General features: G+C 46.9%; 1 protein-coding gene across 1 annotated transcript in view; it reads left to right on the top strand.

The window, feature by feature from the left end:
* LOC309602006 (CBP80/20-dependent translation initiation factor-like) overlaps positions 1-22,886 on the top strand; it is a gene marked incomplete at its 3' end in the record, with an annotated part of 138,356 nt that overhangs the window by 27,594 nt on the left and 87,876 nt on the right. Inside the window, exons 4-7 of the mRNA XM_082335282.1 lie at positions 1,653-1,775; positions 9,372-9,445; positions 10,311-10,415; positions 14,081-14,156. Coding sequence (XP_082191408.1) covers positions 1,653-1,775; positions 9,372-9,445; positions 10,311-10,415; positions 14,081-14,156 — 378 coding nt within the window. The remainder of the gene's footprint in view (positions 1-1,652; positions 1,776-9,371; positions 9,446-10,310; positions 10,416-14,080; positions 14,157-22,886) is intronic.

Below are 22,886 nucleotides of genomic sequence, written 5' to 3'. Positions count from 1 at the left end.
AATCTATCCCTTTTATAATATGATCTAGTGTTCACGAGCAAGCAAAACTTATTTCATTGGTTACTGTCTTGCGTCCACGCGTCTCTTCAGCGTTACTTATTGGTTCTTCAAGCTGGTGCACGCGAATTCCTCCTTCAGGGATGTATCCAATCTCATCCTTATTTTTCTGCCTCTGAGTTTCACAAACTTGTTTGTAACAAGCCTCAAGGCCACAGCTGCATTCCTGCAAACCTGTAACAAGCCTCAAGGGCACAGCTGTATCTCGTCAAAGTAAGACACAATCTCATTTATTCCCACATCTCCCAACCACCTTTTCACTTGGTGCACATCTTTCCTATGTCAAATGAGATATTTCTCACTTCTCAGGATGCCTGCAAGACTGGCTCTTCCCTAAGGCTTCCCAAAGTGGCCATCTGCCCATGTCTCACAAGTGACATCGATCAAGTTTTTTTTCCCTCCATGCCAATTTAACAACTCCTTTAACTTTGTGCCACTTGGTATTTCTCAGCCATCAGGAGATTCAGGTCACAGTGTGGTGAGGAGGGAAGAAGGTGCTTTCTGCTGTTGGTGTAACATCTCATGGGAATAACCACAACCTCTCAAATTTCATCTATATACAACTTGAAAACTAGTTGACCTCCTCTTTTGAAGTCAGTAATGATTTTAGGCTATAGCAACCACAGTGTGTTTGAGCTTGCTTGAGACTTGCTAGGTTTGAGGATGGAGAAGGTGCAGCTGGAGCAATGCAGAAACCAGTACTGATACATTTTGCTTCCGGTCCCTCGCATTGGGTAAATACTTACATGTTTCACATGTGCTAAGGTCTGTGCTGGACCACTGGGTAGCATCACCTTAGGTAGCTTAGGGTCTGCTGTGCAGCTGTCTCCCTGCCCCATCCAACCCAGGTGGCAGTGGTGGAGCTGGGACCTGGTCTGTGCCCCCAAATTAGTGACCTGGACTTGGCTGTAGTGTGCAAAGAGGAGTTCACGCCTTGCTCTACTGGTGAGTCCTTTTGGCTCTTGATGGCCAAGGTGGCTCTGCCCTTGTCTTAGCCCATGGCAGTGTCCACAAAGACTCAGGTAGTCCCACAAGGATGTCTGAGACACGAGAAGCCCTCTTTAAGTGTCAGCTCTCACACCAGTCCTGAAACACATGCTCCCCTTTCTACTTCCCAGATTTTCGGAGTACTTGAAAGAGTTGAATATTCTGCAGTCTGTGATTTCATGGTTTTTTAATCATCTTAGGTCACTTCTGTGGACTGAGCAGAGGGAAAAACTGACTGAGAAGTTGATTTGGGCTTGGGAGGGGAATTAAGGATATATAAGCAGTTTTAGAGGATGTGGGGTTGCTGAATATGCATAATTAATCCTCATGAAGATACAGGAGGTAAGTATTATTTTTCCTCATGCATAGACTAGAGCACTAGAGCCAAATCTTATCTTCATTGAAGCCTCCGACAATGTCATCCCTTTGCAATGTGTAAATAGAACATGTTAAAGGACTCCAAGAAGGTCCCATGCATGGGCATGGTTTTGTAGGTGCTTGCACGTGTGGTCTGGGAGCTGGAGCTCTCCTGGCTCACCGGGTCAGTGGTTTTTGTGGGTGCGGGACGGCGTTGCCCTTGACTAAAGCGAGCTGTTTGTTGTTTCCAGGAAGAGTGGGATCACAGCAGCAGTGGGAGTGCAGAATCCTGGCCGGGGTCAGACTCCAGGCATGGTTCTGGATCCAGGTCTGGCAGCTGCAGGAGAAGCAGCCAGTTCAGGCAATCGACCAAGGTATACCTGGTAGCGACATGCTGAAGTCATGTCCTTTGCTTGCTGTTTATCGGACGCATCCTCCTAACGACATGTTTTGTGTGTCTGTCTACACATAGGGTGTGAGTGCATGTCAATTATGAAGGACACCTCAGAGACCTACTTAATTAATGCATAATGTGTGACCTGGCTGTTGAGGGCTGTAGCTGTTCTTCAGCCTCAAGAAGTCTATTGAGTTGTGCTGAGTGCCTTAATATTGGGAAAGAAGTCCCTAGTCAGCTGGTTTAGTGCAAAGGAAATTCATAGAATCATAGAATGCTTGGGGATGAAAGGGACCTTTAAAGGTCATCTAGTCCATCCCCCCTGCAATTGGCAGGGACATCTTCAACTAGAACAGGTTGCTCGGAGCCCCATCCAACCTGAACTTGAATGTTTCAGGGATGGGGCATCTACCACCTCCCTGGGCAACCTGTTCCAGTGTTTCACCACCCTCATCGTAAACAATTTCTTCCTTATATCTAGTCTGAATCTACCCTCTTTTAGTTTAAAACCATTACCCCTTGTCCTATTACTACAGGCCCTACTAAAAAGTCTGTCCCCATCTTTCTTCTAAGCCCCCTTTAAGTACTGAAAGGCTGCAATAAGGTCTCCCCGCAGCCTTCTCTTCTCCAGGCTGAACAACCCCAACTCTCTCAGCCTTTCCTCATAGCAGAGGTGTTCCATCCCTCTGATCATTTTTGTGGCCTCCTCTGGACCCGCTCCAACAGGTCCATGTCCTTCCTGTACTGGGGACCCCAGAGCTGGATGCAGTGCTCCAGGTGGGGTCTCACCAGAGCAGAGTAGAGGGGCAGAATCACCTCCCTTGACCTGCTGGCCACGCTTCTTTGGATGCGACCCAGGATACGGTTGGCTTTCTGGGCTGCGAGAGCACATTGCTGGCTCATGTCCAGCTTTTCATCTATCAGTACACCCAAGTCCTTCTCTGCAGGGCTGCTCTCAATCCCTTCATCCCCCAGCCTGTATTGATACCAGGGATTGCCCCGACCCAGGTGCAGGACCTTGCACTTGGCCTTGTTGAACCTCATGAGGTTCACACAGGCCCACTTCTCGAGCTTGTCCAGGTCCCTCTGGATGGCATCCCATCCCTCAGGCGTGTCGACTGTACCACTCAGCTTGGTGTCATCTGCAAACTTGCTGAGGGTGCACTCGATCCCGCTGTCTATGTCATTGATGAAGATATTGAACAGCACTGGCCCCAGAACAGACCCCTGAGGGACACCACTCGTCACTGGTCTCCATCTGGACATTGAGCTATTGACCACTACCCTCTGGATGCGACCATCCAGCCAATGCCTTATCCACTGAACAGTCCGCCCATCAAATCCATATCCTTCCAATTTAGAGAGGAGGATATTGTGGGGGACCGTGTCAAAGGCCTTACAGAAGTCCAGATAGATGACATGCGTAGCTCTTCCCTCGTCCACTGATGCAGTCACTCCATCATAGAAGGCCACTAGGTTGGTCAGGCAGGACTTGCCCTTAGTGAAGCTGTGCTGGCTGTCTCGAATCACCTCCCTGTCCTCCATGTGCCTTAGCATAGCTTCTAGGAGGATCTGTTCCATGATCTTCCCAGGCACAGAGGTGAGGCTGACAGGTCGGTAGTTCCCAGGGTCCTCCTTTCTACCCTTTTTAAAAATGGGTGCAATGTTTCTCTTTTTCCAGTCCCCAGGGACTTCACCTGACTGCCATAACTTTTCAAATATCATGGAGAGTGGCTTGGCAACTACATCAGCCCATTCCCTCAGGACTCTGGGATGCATCTCATCGGGACCCAATTATTATTAGGGTTTTTTTCTTTATTTGAAGTCTTGGAGTATTTTAATTTTGGGAAATTAAGAGATGTCTGTAATTATTTTTTGGCAAGTCTTCTTTAGAAGTTGATATATGAGTGGACACCACATAGATGGTGTTAAATGGTGACCTTGAGTCCAGCTGCTTTCCGTGGGAGCAGTCAGCAGGGCTAGATGAGGAGTTACCTTCCTGCCCTGCAAAAGACTTTTAAGAATTTGCTTTTGATTTGGTGTTAGGTCCATTCCTTGAACTCAGACCAGGGACCTCTTCTGCATGTTTTAGTCAGCCTCTGTCCTCCTCTCTCCTCTTGGAGTTGCTTTACTTCTGCACACGTAAGCATTGGTTGTGCCAGAAGTGGAGGATGGACTCTGGGAGATTTGAGACCAGTGGTCAAAGTCCTAGTCCATTCATCCATCTTGTCTATCCTGGAGAGCTTGAGGAAATAGGCTGTCCCCCTGAGCCATACTGTGGTGGGAGAGGACCTGCAGAACCATGTCATTGCTGGAAAGTGATGGTCCTTTCTGGGAGGAGTAAGACTCAACATATACCTTTTTCTTTGGGTGGGGATAATAATGTCTTCCTCAAAATGTCTATATTTTTCTTATGAAAACTTGCAGTTTTCAACAAGAAAACCTTTAATCAGAGCCTTTTCAGACAGTTTGGTATCTATCTTTTTGATTTTCTACCAAAGCGCAGCCAGGGGTTGTAGGGAGCTGAGAAGGAGGAAAGGTGGGGGAATCTTCTCAAAGGCAGAACTGAAAAATGCTTAAGAATTCACACATGATACAAGATAATCCCTGAATTTATACCACGGACTCAGCTGACCGCTTAGCATTGTTCTGCATTAATGCTAAGCACAGCGATGAACTAATGCTGTTGCAATCGTGTGACAAAGAGCATGATTTTGTATTTGTAGTGGTTCGCTGGAGCATGGTAATGAGGAGTGGCGAGAGGAACCAGTGGGACGCTGTATTGGGTTTGCGTGGCAAGGTTTTGGTAGCGGGGGGGCTATAGGGGTGGCTTCTGTGAGAAGCTGCTAGAAGCTTCCCCTGTGTCCGATAGAGCCAATGCCAGCCGGCTCCAAGATGGACCTGCCACTGGCCAAGGCTGAGCCAATCAGCAATGGTGGTAAAGCCTCTGTGATAACATATTTAAGAAGGGGAAAAAGTTTCTGCGCAAGGGCAATTGCAGCCAGAGTGAGAATATGTGAGAGGAACAACTCTGCAGACACCAAGGTCAGTGAAGGTGCTCCAGGTGCTAGAGTAGAGATTCCCCTGCAGCCCATGGTGAAGACCATGGTGAGGCAGGCTGTCCCCCTGCAGCCCAGGGTGGTTAACGGTGGAGCAGACATCCACCTGCAGCCCGTGGAGGACCCCACACTGGAGCAGGTGGATGCCCGAAGGAGGCTGTGACCCCATGGGAAGCCCGCACTGGATCAGGCTTCTGGCAGGACCTGTGGAGCCATGGAGAGAGGAGCCCAGGCTGGAGCAGGTTTGCAGGCAGGACTTGTGACCCCGTGGGTGACCCATGCTGGAGCAGTTCATGAAGAACTGCACCCGTGGGAAGGACCCACATTGGAGAAGTTCATGGAGGACTGTCTCCCATGAGAGGGACCCCACACTGGAGCAGGGGAAGAGTGTGAGAAGTCTTTCCCCTGAGGAGGAAGGAGCAGCAGAAACAACGTGTGATGAACTGACCGCAAACCCCATTCCCTGTCCCCCTGCGCCGCTCAGGGGGAGGAGGTAGAGAACTCGGGAGTGAAGTTAAGCCTGGGAAGAAGGGAGGGGTGGGGGGAAGGTGTTCTAAGATTTGGTTTTATTTTCTTATTACCCTACTCCGATTTGTTTGGTAATAAATTAAACTAATTTCCTCAAGTTGAGTCTGTTTTGCCCGTGACAGTAATTGGTGAATGATCTCTCCCTGTCCTTATCTTGACCCACGAGCTCTTCATTATATTTTCTCTCCCCTGTCTAGCTGAGGAGGGGGAGTGATAGAGCAGCTTTGGTGGGCACCTGGCATCCAGCCAGGGTCAGCCCACCACAGACGCTGAGCTGGGCTTTGAAAAGCTGCTGCATGCATGCAAATGTCGACTTTGTGGGGAATTTGCTGAAGCCGCATGCATGGGTAAAGAGTCAGAGTCCACGTGGCTGGTGGCATGGTCCGTCCCTCTGTTTGTGTGGGCAGCCACAGGGGTTGGGCGACGGTGGATGGAGATGATGTGTGCTCACAGGGACTGGAGGACAGAGGTTATGGATGTGCTTTTAAACCATACTGGGTGTAGGATCGGTTTTACCGGATCTCTGATCATTCTGGGTATTTATGTCATTCTTGTCAGTGTGTCTCTCAATCATCATTTCTGGTGGCTTAATTAATTTTCAGCAGTACTAACCCCTTCGTGGTGAAAATGATTATCTAAAGCTGAGGGTTGGGTCATTGGGAGCTTCAAGTTAAAACTGCTTACAGTTATAATTGCAGTCCTGGGGGAACTGACATCAAGTAACTTCTTAAAGAAGAAATGCAATTTTTTTTTTTGTCCCTGGACTTGCGAATTGGCTTTTTTAAAGTCTTATTATTAAGTCTTGGTACCGTGCTGTGAGCATTTTAGTAAGTGCCCTGCAGTGCAGGTTCACTTGGGCAGCAAGCGTGCTCCCTGCCTTGTGGGTCGAGACAGAAACCCGTTATAAAGACAGGTCATTGAAGACTGAAAGGACGTCTCAAAATGACTGTAGTGACTCATGACATAATGACAAGTTGCATTATCGTTTGGCCCCAGTGCTGTCTTTATGGAGTTTGGCTAATGTTTGGAGTGTCTCCAAGAGGTCATGGGGACATCGTCTAGGAGGACCAGGAGTTGCAGCCTGGTTTGGGTGGGAGCATCCAACCACTGCCTAGAAGCTTGCACTCGTCTGACTTCCTGCACCACCTGAACCATCACTACAATTTCCCTAATTGCTGGGATTAGTGCTGGGGCTGACCTGCCTATGCTCACCAGTAGAGCACTGATGAGCTGATGTGCCGAGATGCAGGGGAGCTGGGTGGGACAGCTCGCGCTGCCTCTGCTTACGCCACGGATTAGGAGGTGTTGGTGCCAAGGCTCTCCCTCCACATCCAATCAGATTTCAAGCTGAGCATTGGATGGTAATTGCTAGACGCTTTATTTCAGGGCTCAAGAAAGGGCTCTTCAGAAGACCTGTACCGAGCTTCAGAAGCCCTGTACCGAGCTGAATTTGGGCAACAATTTTAGGACACAACCTGTTGCATTAGGAACCCACTTTGTCTTAAATTTTTGCTATTTAATATCTTTGTTGCTGATTTGTCTCAGCCTCATTGCAACTGGTTACATGTTCCCAGTCTTTCTCCCTGAACCCAAATACTTTACTCTTAGGAAATCCTATTGTAGCTGGCTCATTGACAGGTACTTAAAATATCCCGTGTCCATAGGAAATGGAAAGAGAAATGTATCTGTCTGCAAGAAGAGGTATTTCTTCTTTGGGTGATAGCTATAAAGACCTTGTCCTGGTTTCAGTTGGGATAGAGTTAATTTTCTTCCTAGTAGCTGGGAGAGTGCTGTGTTTTGGATTTAGGATGAGGATAATGTTGATAACACACTGATGTTTTGGTTGTTGCTAAGTAGTGCTTACACTGGTCAAGGACTTTTCAGCTTCCCATGCTCTGCCAGGTGCACGAGAAGCTGGGAGGGAGCACAGCCAGGACAGCTGACCCAGACCGGCCAAAGGGCTATTCCATCCCATATGATGTCATGCTCAGCATATAAACTGGGCGAGTTGGCCAGGGGGCAGCGATCGCTGCTTAGGGATGTGCTGGGCATCGGTTGGCGGGTGGTGAGCAATTGTATAGTGTATCACTTGCTTTGTATATTATTGTTATATTATTATTATTACTACTACTACTATTCTATTTCATTTTACTTCAATTATTAAACTGTTCTTATCTCAACCCGCAAGTTTTCTGACTTTCACCCTTCCAATACTCTCCCCTATCCCACTGGGGTGGGGGGAGTGAGTGAGCAGCTGTGTGGTGCTTAGTTGCTGGCTGGGGTTAAACCACGACAGACCTGCACATATATTTTCATTGTACTGCATGAGGATGCTTCTAAGTATTTAGAAAACTAATTTTTCTCCTTGGTGGGAGAAAATTTTGCTTACATTTGCCTAAAATAAAAAGCTCTGCTTCCATAACTGATCGTGAGAATTTTACATATTTCTGGTAGTTTGTTTCTGTGCAGACATATGTTGATCTGCAGATCCCCAGAGGTTAAAATCGTAATCCATAGACCCCTTGGAGGAGACAAAAAAAGGAGCAATGTGGCTGTGTTTGGAGTATCTGGTGTCTAAACTGGTTATTGTGCTGGTAATGGCTGCCAAGTGTGACCATCTGTAGTGTGCACCGAGGATGCGTGTCCTGCTCGTTGGGAAAAGATTGCTCACTTTATGGGCAGGTTGAGGTCTGGGACTTCATTAAGAAATGGTCAAATTTTTATGAGTTTTTAGTGTTTCAGTTATTATTAATAATATTTCAAAATGGCAGAAATTATAGGATGAGGAATATATGGAAGCCACCTTCTTCAGCACATGTTTCACCAGACTGGGACCATTTGGGCTGAAATACTTAAATAATCTGAATATGTGTAAAATTATGAATAATCTGAATATGCGTAAGAAATGTTAGGGGAAAATTGGCAATATGAGATTCCCTATTTGTAATGCATTTACATGTCCATCCCATATGAGTCTGAGTTAAGTCTGATTTCTTGAATGGTCCTGCTTTGCTGCTTTACCTGTAAAGATTGGAGAGGGCAGCCCTCTTTCTGTGGGGAGGACATGTATAGGCTGATGACTGTAAAGGGGCCATGAAGGATGGGTGTGAGGTGTTTGCTTTAGATGCTCTTGCTTCGGGTCACCAGTTTTGCCAAAAGCAGCTGCACGGCAAATCTCAAGGTGCTTTGCAGTTTGCTGGAGGTTTCTCATAATTCCCACCTGATTATACCGTGATGCTTTTGCTTCTCAAGAGAAGGAACCATCACCTTAGTGTTGGTGGGACATGTACCAGAATAACCATGTGAACTCATTTGCTGGTGTGCATGGCAGAGGTGGCATGGTGCAGGGTTCTGACATCCCCCGCCTGTCATTAGAGTAAGGAGAAGTCATGCCACCATGACTCCTTGAAGAAGCAGAACGGCTTTCCCCATCCTTATTGGTGACAGCAGGCTCTGGTAGCTGCTGATGAAGAGTATCTCCATTCTTGGAGATAATCAAAAGCCATCTGGATGTGGTCCTGGGCACCTGGTTGTAGGTGGCCCTGCTTGAGGAGGAGAGTTGGACCAGATGAGCTTCAGAGGTCCCTTCCCACCTCAACTGGTCGGTGACTCTGAAGCTGGGTGTCTTCATGGCCGGGATGTCAACCTGCCTGCTGGACCTTGGTGGGTCTTGGAGGTTGTGGACGGTGGGGTGGGAGGACAGGGCTGGAGTCAGAGCTAAACCTACATGTTGTCTGCTCTGTGCTGTCCACAGCTTTGTGTCCCCAAGTCTGAAACTGTGTCACTCCTTGCCTTCACGGTGCATTTTTGCAGTGGGTGAGGGGACTCTGCATTGCAGTGAGCGTGGATTCACACGGGAGAGGAGCTGCTCACGTGCAGAGCTGGGACACCTCTATGGCTGGCAGCGGGAGAGGCTGTGCTGGGCTGTGCCATGGTCTGGATAGTGCCGTGTGCCTTCCAGCGAGTAACCACCTTTCCCTCCCTCCTAGAATGGCAACAAGGAGAGCTCCCTTGACATGCTGGGCACGGACATCTGGGCTGCCAACACCTTTGACTCCTTCAGGTAAGCAGGTTTTAAAATGTTTTAAGAGAGAGATGGACTGTGCCCTCTCTTAGCCTTTGCCCACATGTCCATCCTGCCGGTACTCACATCGCTGCTTCTCCTCCTCCCCATCCCCATTTAGCCCGTGGCACTAAGCACAGTCAATCTACTTAAAGCATCCTACGTGCTGCTGGATGGGTTTGCAGTCCAAACATCTGAAACCGATACTGATATGATTACTTGTAATCATCCAAGAGCTGCACAGGCAAGACTTGAGGCAGCTCTGAGCTACTACTCCAGGATTTTTTTCTTTCATTAATTGGTGGTGCGATCATGTGTTGGCTTCACAGCTGCTGAGAAGAGCTCTTCAGCTGCTGCTTCAACGCGGGGAAAGTGGTGAAATATGCTTTCTGTCCAGTTTTATGCATATCTCTCTCTGTGCCTGCAGTGCTGCAAGTCTGCAGGGGTTGAGTTCCCACCTGGGACTTGCTCCAGGCCGTTGGAGCAAGCAGGTTGTGCAGGACCAGAGGGAACATGTCCATTGCATGGACCAGACCACTACCTGTTGCGATACCCCCTTGATACAGAGAGCAAGTATAGTTAGCAAGGCGTGTGCTGCATCATGCTGCATCATATATCAAAACTAGGGGTTTAGTGCAAGCCACAGGAGCTCAGCATCCAAAAAAACCCAGAAGAAATGAAATGTGATGGAGCAGCATGAAGGTTGGAAGCCTGCATCCATGTGCTCTGCAGCAGGGAGCAGTGCCTCCAGAAGTACAAGCTTTCCTTGTCTGCAGGCTCCGATGTGCCCTCTGCTCTTCAGCTTGGTGATGTTTAATTAGTAGTGGACTTTCTTTCTTTGTCTATCTTTGTTTTTCTCTCCTAGTGGTGCGACATGGGACTTGCAGCCTGAAAAACTAGATTTCACCCAATTTCACAGGAAGCTGCGAAACACCTCCAAGCACCCGCTGCCTCACATAGACAGAGAAGGGTGAGTGCCATGTGTGCAATACCGTGCTCTCCAGCAAGGTCTCTAACTTCTCCCTTGCAGAGGGAACGCTAGCTTGGTGGCATGGCTCATGTGGAGGACACGGGGAAGAGGTGCTGGACCACGTATGGGGTTTGAGGATGCCACAATCAGTTTATCTGGATCCTCTTATCATCTGGTTCTGGGCTGGAGCAGAGCTGCTTGCTGTATTTTGCATTTCTTGGTAGAGTTCAGTCTTTAAACCACATTGGATCCAAGTCTCCTAGATTTAAACATCTCTGAATATTGGAGGAAAGATCCTGGCTTAGTGCTGATCCCAGTTACAGTTCCCACAAGTGACAGGGCTTCTGCTGTTCTTCCCAGCAAGACTTCAGGGAAGGAGAGGGCGTCAGTGTGATGCGTGTAGATCCAAGTGTTCATCCCCTGTCTGCTAGCAGTAAAATATCTGCTAGCTGTGAAAATATTAAACAGCTCCTTTTGGTGGTGACAGCCTCCAGGGGTTTCCACAGTATTGCTGGATTCCTCTTTGGTTGTTGGTTGGTCAAGCTAAATAAATGCATACTGGCACCAAGTGGTTCACCAATGTTGTTTAGATGGACATCACCCACCGTTTCTCTGCAGATTCTCTGCAGACTGAGAAACAATCATAGTATGGTTTTTCCTCTCCTTATCATTCAGTCCTGGTGCTTAATGCGCCGGCAATGCTATTCAGGGCTGCAGGCAGTATCACCTGTCCTGTTATCCCAAGTTATGACAAGGCTTCAACTCATCCCGGACGCAACTCACCACAAATCTCTGCTAAAGAAAAAACAGAGTAAGAACTCCATAACCACATTTTATCCCATCAAATTTTTGTCATTTTTTCCTAGTCATTAATCATTTCCTGCCCTTAGAGGAAGGAAAAAAATCAGAACAGGTCTAAAAGATGGGGTTGAGAAGATTGCAGGTGACTTCTCATTGCCACGTTGTATGTAGGGATGGGAATCCTCTCTCGAGTAAGTTTTTCTGTTGACAAGTTGGTTTTGACAGAGTACAGGCCAATGCCATAGTCTTCACTGGGCATATCTTGTTTAGAAACACCGGGCTAGCAATCCCAGCCCAGCCCAGGTTCAACATCTCCAGGAGGCTACTGTACCATATAGTGACAGGCAGAGACTTACACAACTATATAAGGCTATTTTCTGCGCTGTAAGTATTTACTGCAGGTATATAAACAGCAATTTTCAGAATACGTGGAACAACGCTAAATTTCTAAGTCACTAAGTGCCTTAGTCATGTTTACTCCCATTTCTACAGATGATTATGAAAAATGGGGTGAAGGGCCCTCTGTAAAATAAGATATAATGTGCTTCCTGATTGATGGTGCTTGCCAGATGATCCTACCAGCACCACCTGCTACATATAGGGAGGATGCAGCTGAGTCTGCTTTATGGTCTGCCTCTGGTTCCTGGTGTGCTGTGAATGCCCAGGGTGCAAACAGGTAGAGAAGGCAGTATGGAGATGAGATATTTAATCACTCCTAAATATTACAGCTGTAAAAATGGAATAAGAATGACTGTATATGCAGAAAAGTTAAACAGATGCCATCAGTACAAGCAGTGCATCTCCCAAAATACATGTTATATAAGTAACCTGCACTAGAATAGAGGAAGCACAGACAAAATTGGTTTTATTTTTTAACTTTTAAAGTTGTCTATGTTGTGCATTTATTAGCTCTCCATGCCGAATCTGTGCTGAGCGCGATTCAGCTTGCTGAACCTCCAAGAATCTCCACCTGCTAGCTAGGCATTTTCCCTCTTGCTTGAGTGGAGTTTTTTAACATGCTAGCTGTGCAATGAGAAATTTTATAGAAAAAAAGGGAAAGATACTGTTCAGAATGTGTTTTCTACACTTTAAGTACCAAAGAGACCATTTTGTTCCTGATCAGTTGCCCAAGGTTGGCCATGTAGTTGCATCCAGCTGATTGACCTCAAGTGTCTTTTGCTTGGCTGAAGCGTTTTCCTCCAGAAAGACATCTGATTTTATTTGCAGATACTGAGTTTGGTGGTATGATGAATAATCAAAGTGGAGTGGTTAAGGAAAACCAGGGAACTGTACCTCGTTTCTGACTTGAATTTGTCTGCCTTTAATTTCCAGTGTTAGCTATTGCTGTGCTTTTGCTCTTCCAGTTCAAACCACCTTTTGTAGCTGATATTTTCTCTTTATTCCAGGTATCTCCCAAGCCTATGTATCAGATTAGTTTTTCCCATACTCTAAGAAATTTCTCAACCACCTCTTTGAAACGTGACTGCCCGAGCTGCCTGCGGTCCTGTAGTTCAGGCTCAGGCGTGTTGCCTGTAGAGGAAAGCTGCCTTCATCCCCCTAATCCCTGCCTCCTCATCCCCTGCCTTTATGCCACAGTCCAGCATCAGACATTCACCCTGGGACGGTCCCCATCCTTTTCAGATAATCTTTTCCTACGATACACTTGCCTGTTCTGTACCTACAACTGATATTTTTTGGCCCCAGATGTTTGACTTGATTTTTCTCATATATATATATATATATATAAAAATACATATTTCTTTATATATATATTATATATATATACACACACTATATTTTTGCCTTTGTAAATCAAAGTCACTATTTCATCTATGAGGGAAAGTCAATTGTTGAACACCTCTGATTTCCCATAAATCAATTAGGGTGTTAATTAAATTAAGTGTTTCTATTCAGCTTGCTGTTTTTTGAGCGTGGTGCTTTAACACATACCATTTTTCTGGATTTTTTTCCCCCATTTGCTGTAATTCCACCAAGATCTGTTGTTCTCTGACTTCTAGGCACTGATTACCTGGGTCTGCTGCTATCAAACTTTCTGTTTAATATATGTTATTTAACAATATCTTGTCACTAATTGACCAAAAAATATATTATCATTCTTGCATAATAAAAATAGATCACCTCAATTGTTTATAAATGCAGAAGGATTTTATGTATTGACCATTTTTTCTTCTTCTGTATCATTACAAACTCTGCATCCAGCTAGTAATTATCTTTGGATTGTTTTTTTTTCCTTTCTTGATACAAGAAAGTCCTTCAGCTGCCAGCTATGTGTTTGATCTGTCAGTGCTTGGCTTCTCACCCCACTTTTTTGTGTTTCAAATTGTATGTTTATATTTATATCCATTGCTGTTTGCTGTTTGAGATGTATGTTTGTGCTTGTTCACTGACACCTTTCTCAACAGGGGAACAGGTGCTCCTGTGGAGACCAACAAATGAGCAATGCTTCAAAGGAAACATTTTTCATTACATTTTTGTCTTCATTTTTTTTTTTTCCAGGTAGGCTGTGCTTTTGGTTTTGCTTGGTCTGGGAATTGAATTACCCAACGCTACTGCTCAGGACTGCCTTTGGTTTACTCACTGCTGCTATTACCAAAAGCATTTGAGAGCTGTGGCAGATGGTGCAGGTAGAGAGGACTGGAAAAAGCATTTAATTTTGTATTAATAGCTTTATGCCCACGTGGGAGCATTTTGGAGGCACAGCTTACTCGCTTCAGAGAGCCTCTTTGTTTTCATGAGGGTCCTTTGCAGTAAGAACTAATCTTCCCCATGTGCCATAATAGAAAATTAACTTTGATTCCAGTGAGGTTTCTCTTCGTTTTATTTTTGTTTTCTTCCTGCCACAGGCTTGGAAAAGGGAAATACGAGGATGGTGACAGCATCAACTTGAATGACATAGAGAAAGTCCTTCCAGTGTGGCAGGTAGGTGATGAGGACATCTCCTGCCCATGGCACGGTGGAGACCAGCAGCTCCCTGCCTTACCTTTCCTTAGGAAACCCTCCCCAGAAGTGGGAAAGCCTGGGCTGGATGCGCTGAGCCTTTGGGGTTTGTGATGGAGAATTATGCCTGTGGTTTCAGCAAGCCTTGCTGTGAACCTTAGTGCTGGACAAGGGCAGTTACCGTGGAGACTTCATTGGGAGGTGAAAAATTGAGGTCAGTATATATATGCATACATATATACATATATATATATACACGTACATGGACACAGGGCTCATATATTTTAGGAAAGGAGGTTCTGAAAAGCACCAAGCCTCCTGACAGCTCCAAAATAAATTGCTGCCAGGAAGCCAGCAGTGATGGTGTGCTGACCCAGATGTTTCCCCTATGGGGTGTGTGTATGTTTATATGCAATGGCCATCTACTTGTACGTTTTCTCTAGCCTGTTTCTTCTCCAGATCTATCTCTACATCCCAGTTTTGGTAGTTCTGCTTAAATGACTTCTGATGCTCAGATGTTGGGGAATGGCAGGATGAGGCCCTCAGTTAAAAAACCCCATTGAATAGGTCAATTTGTCAACATCATATAATTTTTCACTTTCCAGGGCCCTAGTCCTCAAAGGAGCTGAGTGTCCTAGGCCGGGCAAGTTTCTGAGGATGCTCAGTGTGTTTTTGCTGAAGTCTCTTCTTTGCCTCCAGAGGGAAGGATGGAGACATCTCATGTGCTGTGGCATCGTTACCTTTTTCAGTGCTGAGCAAAGAGCTTGCCAGGCTTCTTGCTCATGCATCATGTGAGGAAAAGCCTTGCTCATCCTGCAAGCCATGTGATGATCTTACTGTTTCTTTTGGGTGAGCTAGCTGGCACTAAATACGCAAACCAGTGGAAAGAGTGGAGAAGGGCTGCTGACTTTGCCAGGGCGGAACGCTGCCTGCAGCTGCTTTCTGCTCAGTTTCTTCCATGCTCAGTATGTCTCGACTTCAGGTCACAGGGAGAAAACATCAGGTTCAGCTGATACAGACCCCAGTAATTCTGCAAAATAAGGTTATTTTCCCTGGGGAATAAATGGAAATGAGGAATCAAACCATCTTTGGTGCGAGGAGCTGATGTTCTTCTCTAGGGTTTAACTTCTTTTATAATTGACAGCTATTAAATGAGCCAGGTCCTCCTGGTCTGGTTGTCATCTCATCCTGTCGTAACATCAGGTTGAGTCTATTGACTCCAGTGAATTAATACCAATATATACCTTAATATCTAGCTTAATTCTTAGTGTGGCAGCTCTAAGCTGGAAGACCTAGTGGGAATGCTGGATTTGGTGTTTTGTTTGTGCCTCTGGGCAGACTCACGCAATACTACATTATTTTGGAGACTCACTTACCTAGGCATGTACAGTCATATGTGCCTGTGGGAACTAGGAGCCGGGTGGTTCTGGGTGAGGATTTATCTTGTTTGGCATTGACAAGTGAAATACTTGCAGACAGCTGGTTTAATCCTGACATATCATTGTTAACTGGATTTGAATGTGATCGTGCAATGCCGACTGATTTTGCTGGTCATTATCCCTTGCTGTTAATGGCTCTGTAGAGCACAGTGTGTGGGGGCATAAGGGAAAATATTTGTGTGAGCCTATGGAAGAAAAATCTTTCACCTTCCATGGGGCTTTCCCACACTGCGGTTATGTTTGTGTCATATCCTGAAGAGGCTTTTCAGGTTGGAGATACATAAACTCTTGTTCTGTCTGTGTTTAAGATGTCATGGGTTGCTTACGGCAGCCATGCATGGACGGAGGGGCTGGTCTGAGCATCTTCCAGCATGACTGGGCTGGTCCGAGCATCCTCCAGCATGACTCGGATGCAAATGTTTTGCTGCTGAATGTGCTTCAGCAGCTATAGCAGGGTGTCGTGGTTTAACCCCAGCCAGCAACTATGCACCACACAGCTGCTCGCTCACTCCCCCCCGGTGGCGTGGGGGAGAAAATTGGAAGGGTGAAAGTCAGAAAAACTCGTGGGTTGAGATAAGAACAGTTTAATAATTGAAGTAAAATGAAATAGAATAGTAGTAGTAGTAATAATAATAATAATATAATACAATAATAATATACAAAGCAAGTGATACACGACACAGTTGCTCACCACCCACCGACGATGCCCAGCCCGTTCCCGAGCAGCAATCGCTTCCCACCCGGCCAGCTCTCCTCAGTTTATATACTGAGCATGATGTCATATGGGATGGAATAGCCCTTTGGCCAGTCTGGGTCAGCTGTCCTGCCTGTGCCCCCTCCCAGCTTCTTGTGCACCTGGCAGAGCATGGGAAGCTAAAAAGTCCTTGACTGGTGTGAGCACTACTTAGCAACAACTAAAACATCAGTGTGTTATCAACATTATTCTCATACTAAATCCGAAACACAGCACTATACCAGCTACTAAGAAGAAAATTAACTCTATCCCAGCTGAAACCAGGACAGTATCCACCCCTTATTCCATACCATCTATGTCATGCCCAGGTCTTACACTTTCCAATACATTCCAATTAATCACTACCACTTTTCCAGTCTTTTGATATATTTTTATATATATATATATACACACACACACATATAGTTATAATTTCCCTAGTCTATAGGTTATCCCTCCACAAATGTTTGTTGAGTTCATTTAGTCCATGACTTTGGGCTTCATCTGTCATAACAGTCTTTCAGGGCAGGAGAGATGGTGTCTGGTGTTGGATTGTTGCATGCTGAAGCCAGTTCTGGTTCCATCACCTCTGCACTTTGCTCGGTTTCCTCAAAGTTCATTCTTCATTAATTTGGGTGATTCTTCCTGTATACTGTTGATATGGCATATAGCAACCATAGTAGTGATGACATCCAGTATTATATAGCAACTAACATCATACAATTCAGTTCATTGGCTATTTTCACCCAAAATCAAATCCCCTTGAGGTATACATCGGACTTCCCCATCCTCCCGCATCACCCACCAAGTGCACCCAGGTCTTTGAGCAAAAGCAATCCCACGAATGGGCTTACCTCTGCCTGAGGCAGGAGTAACCCAGACTGTCTTCCCCAGCATATTTTTTAGGTGCACTACAGGGACTTTATCCCCCTCTACAGTACGTAAAAGTCTTGATTGGGCAGGGCCAGCTTGATTGGCAGATCCCCTGGTGTTGACTAATCAGGTGGCCTTTGCTGAATGTGTATCCCAATGTTTGAATGTCCCAGCACCCATTGCTCTCAGTGTAGTCTTTAACAGTCCATTGTATCGTTCGATTTTCCCGGAGGCTGGTGCATGATAGGGGATGTGATATACCCACTCAATGCCATGCTCTTTGGCCCAGGTGTCTATGAGGCTGTTTCGGAAATGAGTCCCGTTGTCTGACTCAGTTCTTTCTGGGGTGCCATGTCGCCATAGGACTTGCTTTTCAAGGCCCAGGATAGTGTTCTGGGCGGTGGCATGGGGGGGATATGTTTCCAGCCATCCGGTGGTTGCTTCCACCATTGTAAGCACATGGCGCTTGCCTTGGTGGGTTTGTGGGAGTGTGATATAATCAATCTGCCAGGCCTCCCCATATTGATATTTCAGCCATCGTCCTCCATACCAGAGAGGCTTGAACCGCTTGGCTTGCTTGATTGCAGCGCGTGTTTCGCATTCATGGATAACCTGTGCAATAGCGTCCATGGTCAAGTCCACCCCTCGATCACGAGCCCATCTATATGTTGCATCTCTTCCTTGATGGCCTGAGGTGTCATGGGCCCACTGAGCTAGGAATAATTCACCCTTATGTTGCCAGTCCAGATCCACTTGAGCCACTTCAATCTTAGCAGCCTGATCCACCTGATGATTGTTTTGATGTTCTTCAGCGGCCCGACTCTTGGGTACATGAGCATCTACGTGATGTACTTTTGCAACCAGGTTCTCTATCCGGGCAGCAATATCTTGCCACAATGCGGCAGCCCAGATGGGTTTGCCTCTGCGCTGCCAGTTGCTCTGCTTCCATTGCTGGAACCACCCCCACAGGGCATTTGCCACCATCCATGAGTCAGTATAGAGACAGAGCATTGGCCACTTTTCTCGTTCAGCAATATCTAAAGCCAGCTGGATGGCTTTCACCTCTGCAAACTGACTCGATTCACCTTCTCCTTCAGCAGTTTCTGCAACTTGTCGTGCAGGACTCCATACAGCAGCTTTCCACCTCCGATGCTTCCCCACAAGACGACAGGACCCATCAGTGAACAGGGCATATTGCTTCTCATTTTCTGATAGTTTATTATATGGTGGGGCCTCTTCAGCATGCGTCACCTCCTCCTCTGGCGATATTCCGAAATCTTTGCTTTCTGGCCAGTCCTTGATCACTTCCAAGATTCCTGGGCGATTGGGGTTTCCTATTCGAGCCCGTTGTGTGATCAGTGCGACCCACTTACTCCATGTAGCATCAGTGGCATGATGTGTACGGGGGACCCTCCCTTTGAACATCCAGCCCAGCACCAGCAGTCAGGGTGCTAGGAGGAGCTGTGCTTCAGTACCAACCACTTCTGAAGCAGCTCGAACCCCTTCATATGCTGCCAATATCTCTTTTTCAGTTGGAGTATAGCCAGCCTCGGATCCTCTGTATCCCCGACTCCAAAACCCTAGGGGTCAACCTCGAATCTCCCCTGGTGCTTTCTGCCAGAGGCTCCAGGTAGGGCCATTCTCCCTGACTGCAGTGTAGAGCACATTTTTTACATCTTGTCCTGCCCGGACTGGCCCAAGGGCGACTGCATGAACTATCTCCCGTTTAATTTGTTCAAAGGCTTGTCGTTGCTCAGGGCCCCATTTGAAATCGTTCTTCTTCTGGGTCTCTTGATAGAGAGGGCTTACGATCAGACTGTAATTTGGAATATGCATTCTCCAAAAACCCACAACGCCCAAGAAAGCCTGTGTTTCCTTTTTGCTGGTTGGTGGAGACATGGCTGTTATTTTGTTGATCACATCCATTGGGATCTGACGACGCCCATCTTGCCATTTTATTCCTAAAAACTGGATCTCCTGTGCAGGTCCTTTGTTTTATGGCAAAGCCAGCCTCCAGAAGGATTTGGACTATTTGCTTCCCTTTCTCAAAACCCTCTTCTGCTGTCTTGCCCCGTACGATGATGTCATCAATGTATTGCAGATGTTCCGTAGCCCCACCCTGTTCCAATGCAGTCTGGATCAGTCCATGGTAAGTGGTGGGGCTGTGTTTCCACCCCTGGGGCAGTTGATTCCAGGTGTACTGGACCTCCTCCAAGTGAAAGCAAACTGTGGCCTGCACTCTGCCGCCAAAGGGATTGAGAAAAACGCATTAGCGATGTCAATGGTGGCATACCACTTGGCTGCCTTTGACTCCAGTTCGTATTGAAGTTCTAGCATGTCCGGCACGGCAGCACTCAGTGGTGGCGTGACTTCATTCAGGCCCCGATAGTCTACTGTTAGTCTCCACTCTCCATTAGACTTTCGCACTGGCCATATGGGACTGTTAAAAGGTGAGCGAGTCTTGCTGCTCACTCCTTGGCTCTTCAGTCGACGAATCACCTTCTGGATGGGAATCAGGGAGTCTCTGTTGGTGCGATATTGCTGCCGGTGCACCGTTGTGGTAGTGATTGGCACCTGTTGTTCTTTGACCCTCAGCAACCCCACAACAGAAGGGTCCTTTGAGAGACCAGGCAGGGTAGACAGCTGTTTAATTTCCTCCGTCTCCAAGGCAGCTATACCAAAAGCTCACCGGTACCCTTTTGGGTCCTTGAAATACCCTCTCCTGAGGTAGTCTGTGCCAAGGATGCACAGTGCCTCTGGGCCAGTCACAATGGGGTGCTTCTGCCACTCCTTCCCGGTTAGGCTCACGTCAGCCTCCAATACAGTCAGCTCTTGGGGATCCCCCTGTCACTCCAGAAATACAGATGGGTTCTGCCCCTTCATAGCTTGATGGCATGAGGGTACACTGTGCACCGGTGTCTACTAAAGCCTTATACTCCTGTGGGGCTGATGTGCCAGGCCATCGAATCCACACAGTCCAGTATACCCGATTGTCCCTTTCCTCCACGTGGCTGGAGGCAGGCCCCCTCTAGTCCTGCTCATAGCATTCGTTACTCACTTCTTCTAAATGCGAATAAGAAGTCCCTTTATTGAGATCGGAAGCAAAATCAGCCCTTCTGCTCTGTCTGGGGACCTGCTCACTGGAAACCGGAGCAGCAATTTTCCTGGGAGAACCCCCTTTTGTAGTTGTTTTTCCTTGCAACTCACGTACTCGTGCCTCTAGGGTCGAGGTAGATTTTCCATCCCACTTCCTCATGTCCTCTCCGTGGTCATGCAGATAAAACCACAGGGTGGCCTGTGGTGTGTATCCACTGTATCTTCTCTCTTGAAGAGAGGGATGCTTACTCCTCATAGCTGAGATACTGGTCCGTACAGGTGAGGAGTAGGACATGTCCTCTTTGAATCGCTGGAACTCCTGGGATAATTTCTTAGCTAGCATGTCTGGCAGTTTCTCCACAGCCAAGATGCAGGCCCGTAGGGAGGAAGAGAGACTTTCTTTGTATTGTCGGAGTTGGCCAGCCATTTCATCCACCGTTGGTCCCTCTTCATCTTTCCAGGTCATTATTGCCAAAGAGTTTGCATATGATGATGGTGCGCTCCGCACAAACTTCCGCCACATGGGTCGTGTGCACTGGACTTCATCTGGATCTTTGGATAACTGCTCATTGTCCAGGTCATTATAAATCACCTCCAGCATGGCTAATTCCCTCAGGTACTGGATACCTCTCTCCATGGTGGTCCACTTGCCTGGCTGACATAAAAAAAATCTTCCTTGAAGGGATACCTTTCCTTCACAGCTGCCAGAAGTCGCCTCCAGAGGCTGAGGACTTTTGCCCCTTTTCCAATTGCTTTGTCAATGCCCCCTTCCCTAGAAAGGGATCCCAGCTGCTTGGCTTCCCTACCCTCTAATTCCAGGCTACTGGCCCCGTTATCCCAGCATCAGAGCAGCCAAGTGACGATGTGCTCGCCTGGACGACGACCGAAATCTTTTCGCATATCTCGCAGCTCACTCAGGGACAGAGATCGGGTTGTTACCATCTCATTTGTGGGTTCTGCCTCTTCCTCCTCCTGTTCTGTTGACGGCCCTGGCTCATCATCAGCCCTTACTAAACGAGCTGATTTTCTCGTCTATTTTTTCTTCTGTATAGGGGCAAGTGATACTGGCACAGGTTGGTTCTCTGGTGTAGCCACAGCGCCTGTTACCGGGACTGGCATAGCCACAAAGCCTGCCACGGGGTCCGGCATAGCTGCAGTGCCTGTTACCGGGACCGGTATAGCTGCAGTGCCTGTTGCCGGGGCTGGCATAGCCGCAGCACCAGTCGTTTTGTCGTCAGATCCAGAGACCTTCTCTTCCCCTTGAGGGTTCTGAATAGTGTTGAATAGGGCTCGGTAGGCATGGGCCAGGCCCCAGCACATTGCAGTGATTTGTGTCTCCCTAGAATTGCCAGGGTGACAGCATACTTTTCCCAAATGTTCTACTAATTTTTCAGGATTCTGCACTTGTTCAGGGGTGAAGTTCCAAAACACTGGAGGGGCCCACCGTCCTAGGCATTTGCCCATGCTCTCCCACACACCCTGCCACCCATAACTATCCAGCCTTGGGGCAGATCTCTGGATGATATTCTTAAAATGCTTATTAACCTTAGACAAAACCGAAACAATATTCCCAAGAACTATCAATAGATATATCTTAACTACCCAAGGATGTTCAAGATACAAAAAAGTTGTAATGAAGGAGGAAACATCATCGAAGAAGGCAGCGAAGGTGCCATTCTGTATTTCCTCCATAGAAAACCTCTCAGAGGAAGAGGTATAATTGCTAATTGTCTCCATGAGGTGGTACCCAAAGTACAGTAATGGCTTCACTACAGAACCCAAATACCAGATAGCACTCAAGGTCAGTGTTTAGTAACAAATCTCCCAGGCAAAACATCACTAAAATCACTGCAGAGCACAGCAAACTGCAACACCCAGCACCAATCTTTAACACGTACTGCAAAAACAAGAGCATGGTGCAGATCAGGTAGACTAATACCGAGAACAGATGAATCAATATTATGACCAGCAACTGTTAACAGATACAAATTCCTTAATACACTCTGGTTAATCTGTTATTATCTCAAACCCTTCGTGCCCCACGTTGGGCGCCAAAAAGGACTGTCGTGGTTTAACCCCAGCCAGCAACTATGCACCACACAGCTGCTCGCTCACTCCCCCCCGGTGGGGTGGGGGAGAAAATTGGTAGGGTGAAAGTCAGAAAAACTCGTGGGTTGAGATAAGAACAGTTTAATAATTGAAGTAAAATGAAATAGAATAGTAGTAGTAGTAATAATAATAAAATACAATAATAATATACAAAGCAAATGATACACTATACAATTGCTCACCACCCACCGACGATGCCCAGCCTGTTCCCGAGCAGCGATTGCTTCCCCTCTCTGGCCAACTCCCCCAGTTTATATACTGAGCATGACGTCATATGGTATGGAATAGCCCTTTGGCCAGTCTGGGTCAGCTGTCCTGGCTGTGCCCCCTCCCAGCATCTCGTGCACCGGGCAGAGCATGGGAAGCTGAAAAGTCCTTGACTGGTGTGAGCACTACTTAGCAACAACTAAAACATCAGTGTGTTATCAACATTCTTCTCATCCTAAATCCAAAACACAGCAC

Source organism: Platalea leucorodia (assembly GCF_965183815.1).
Source record: "Platalea leucorodia genome assembly, chromosome: W".
Lineage (NCBI taxonomy): Eukaryota > Metazoa > Chordata > Aves > Pelecaniformes > Threskiornithidae > Platalea > Platalea leucorodia.
The sequence above is the reverse complement of the archived record's forward strand: the minus strand, read 5'-3'. Positions and strand labels throughout refer to the sequence as shown.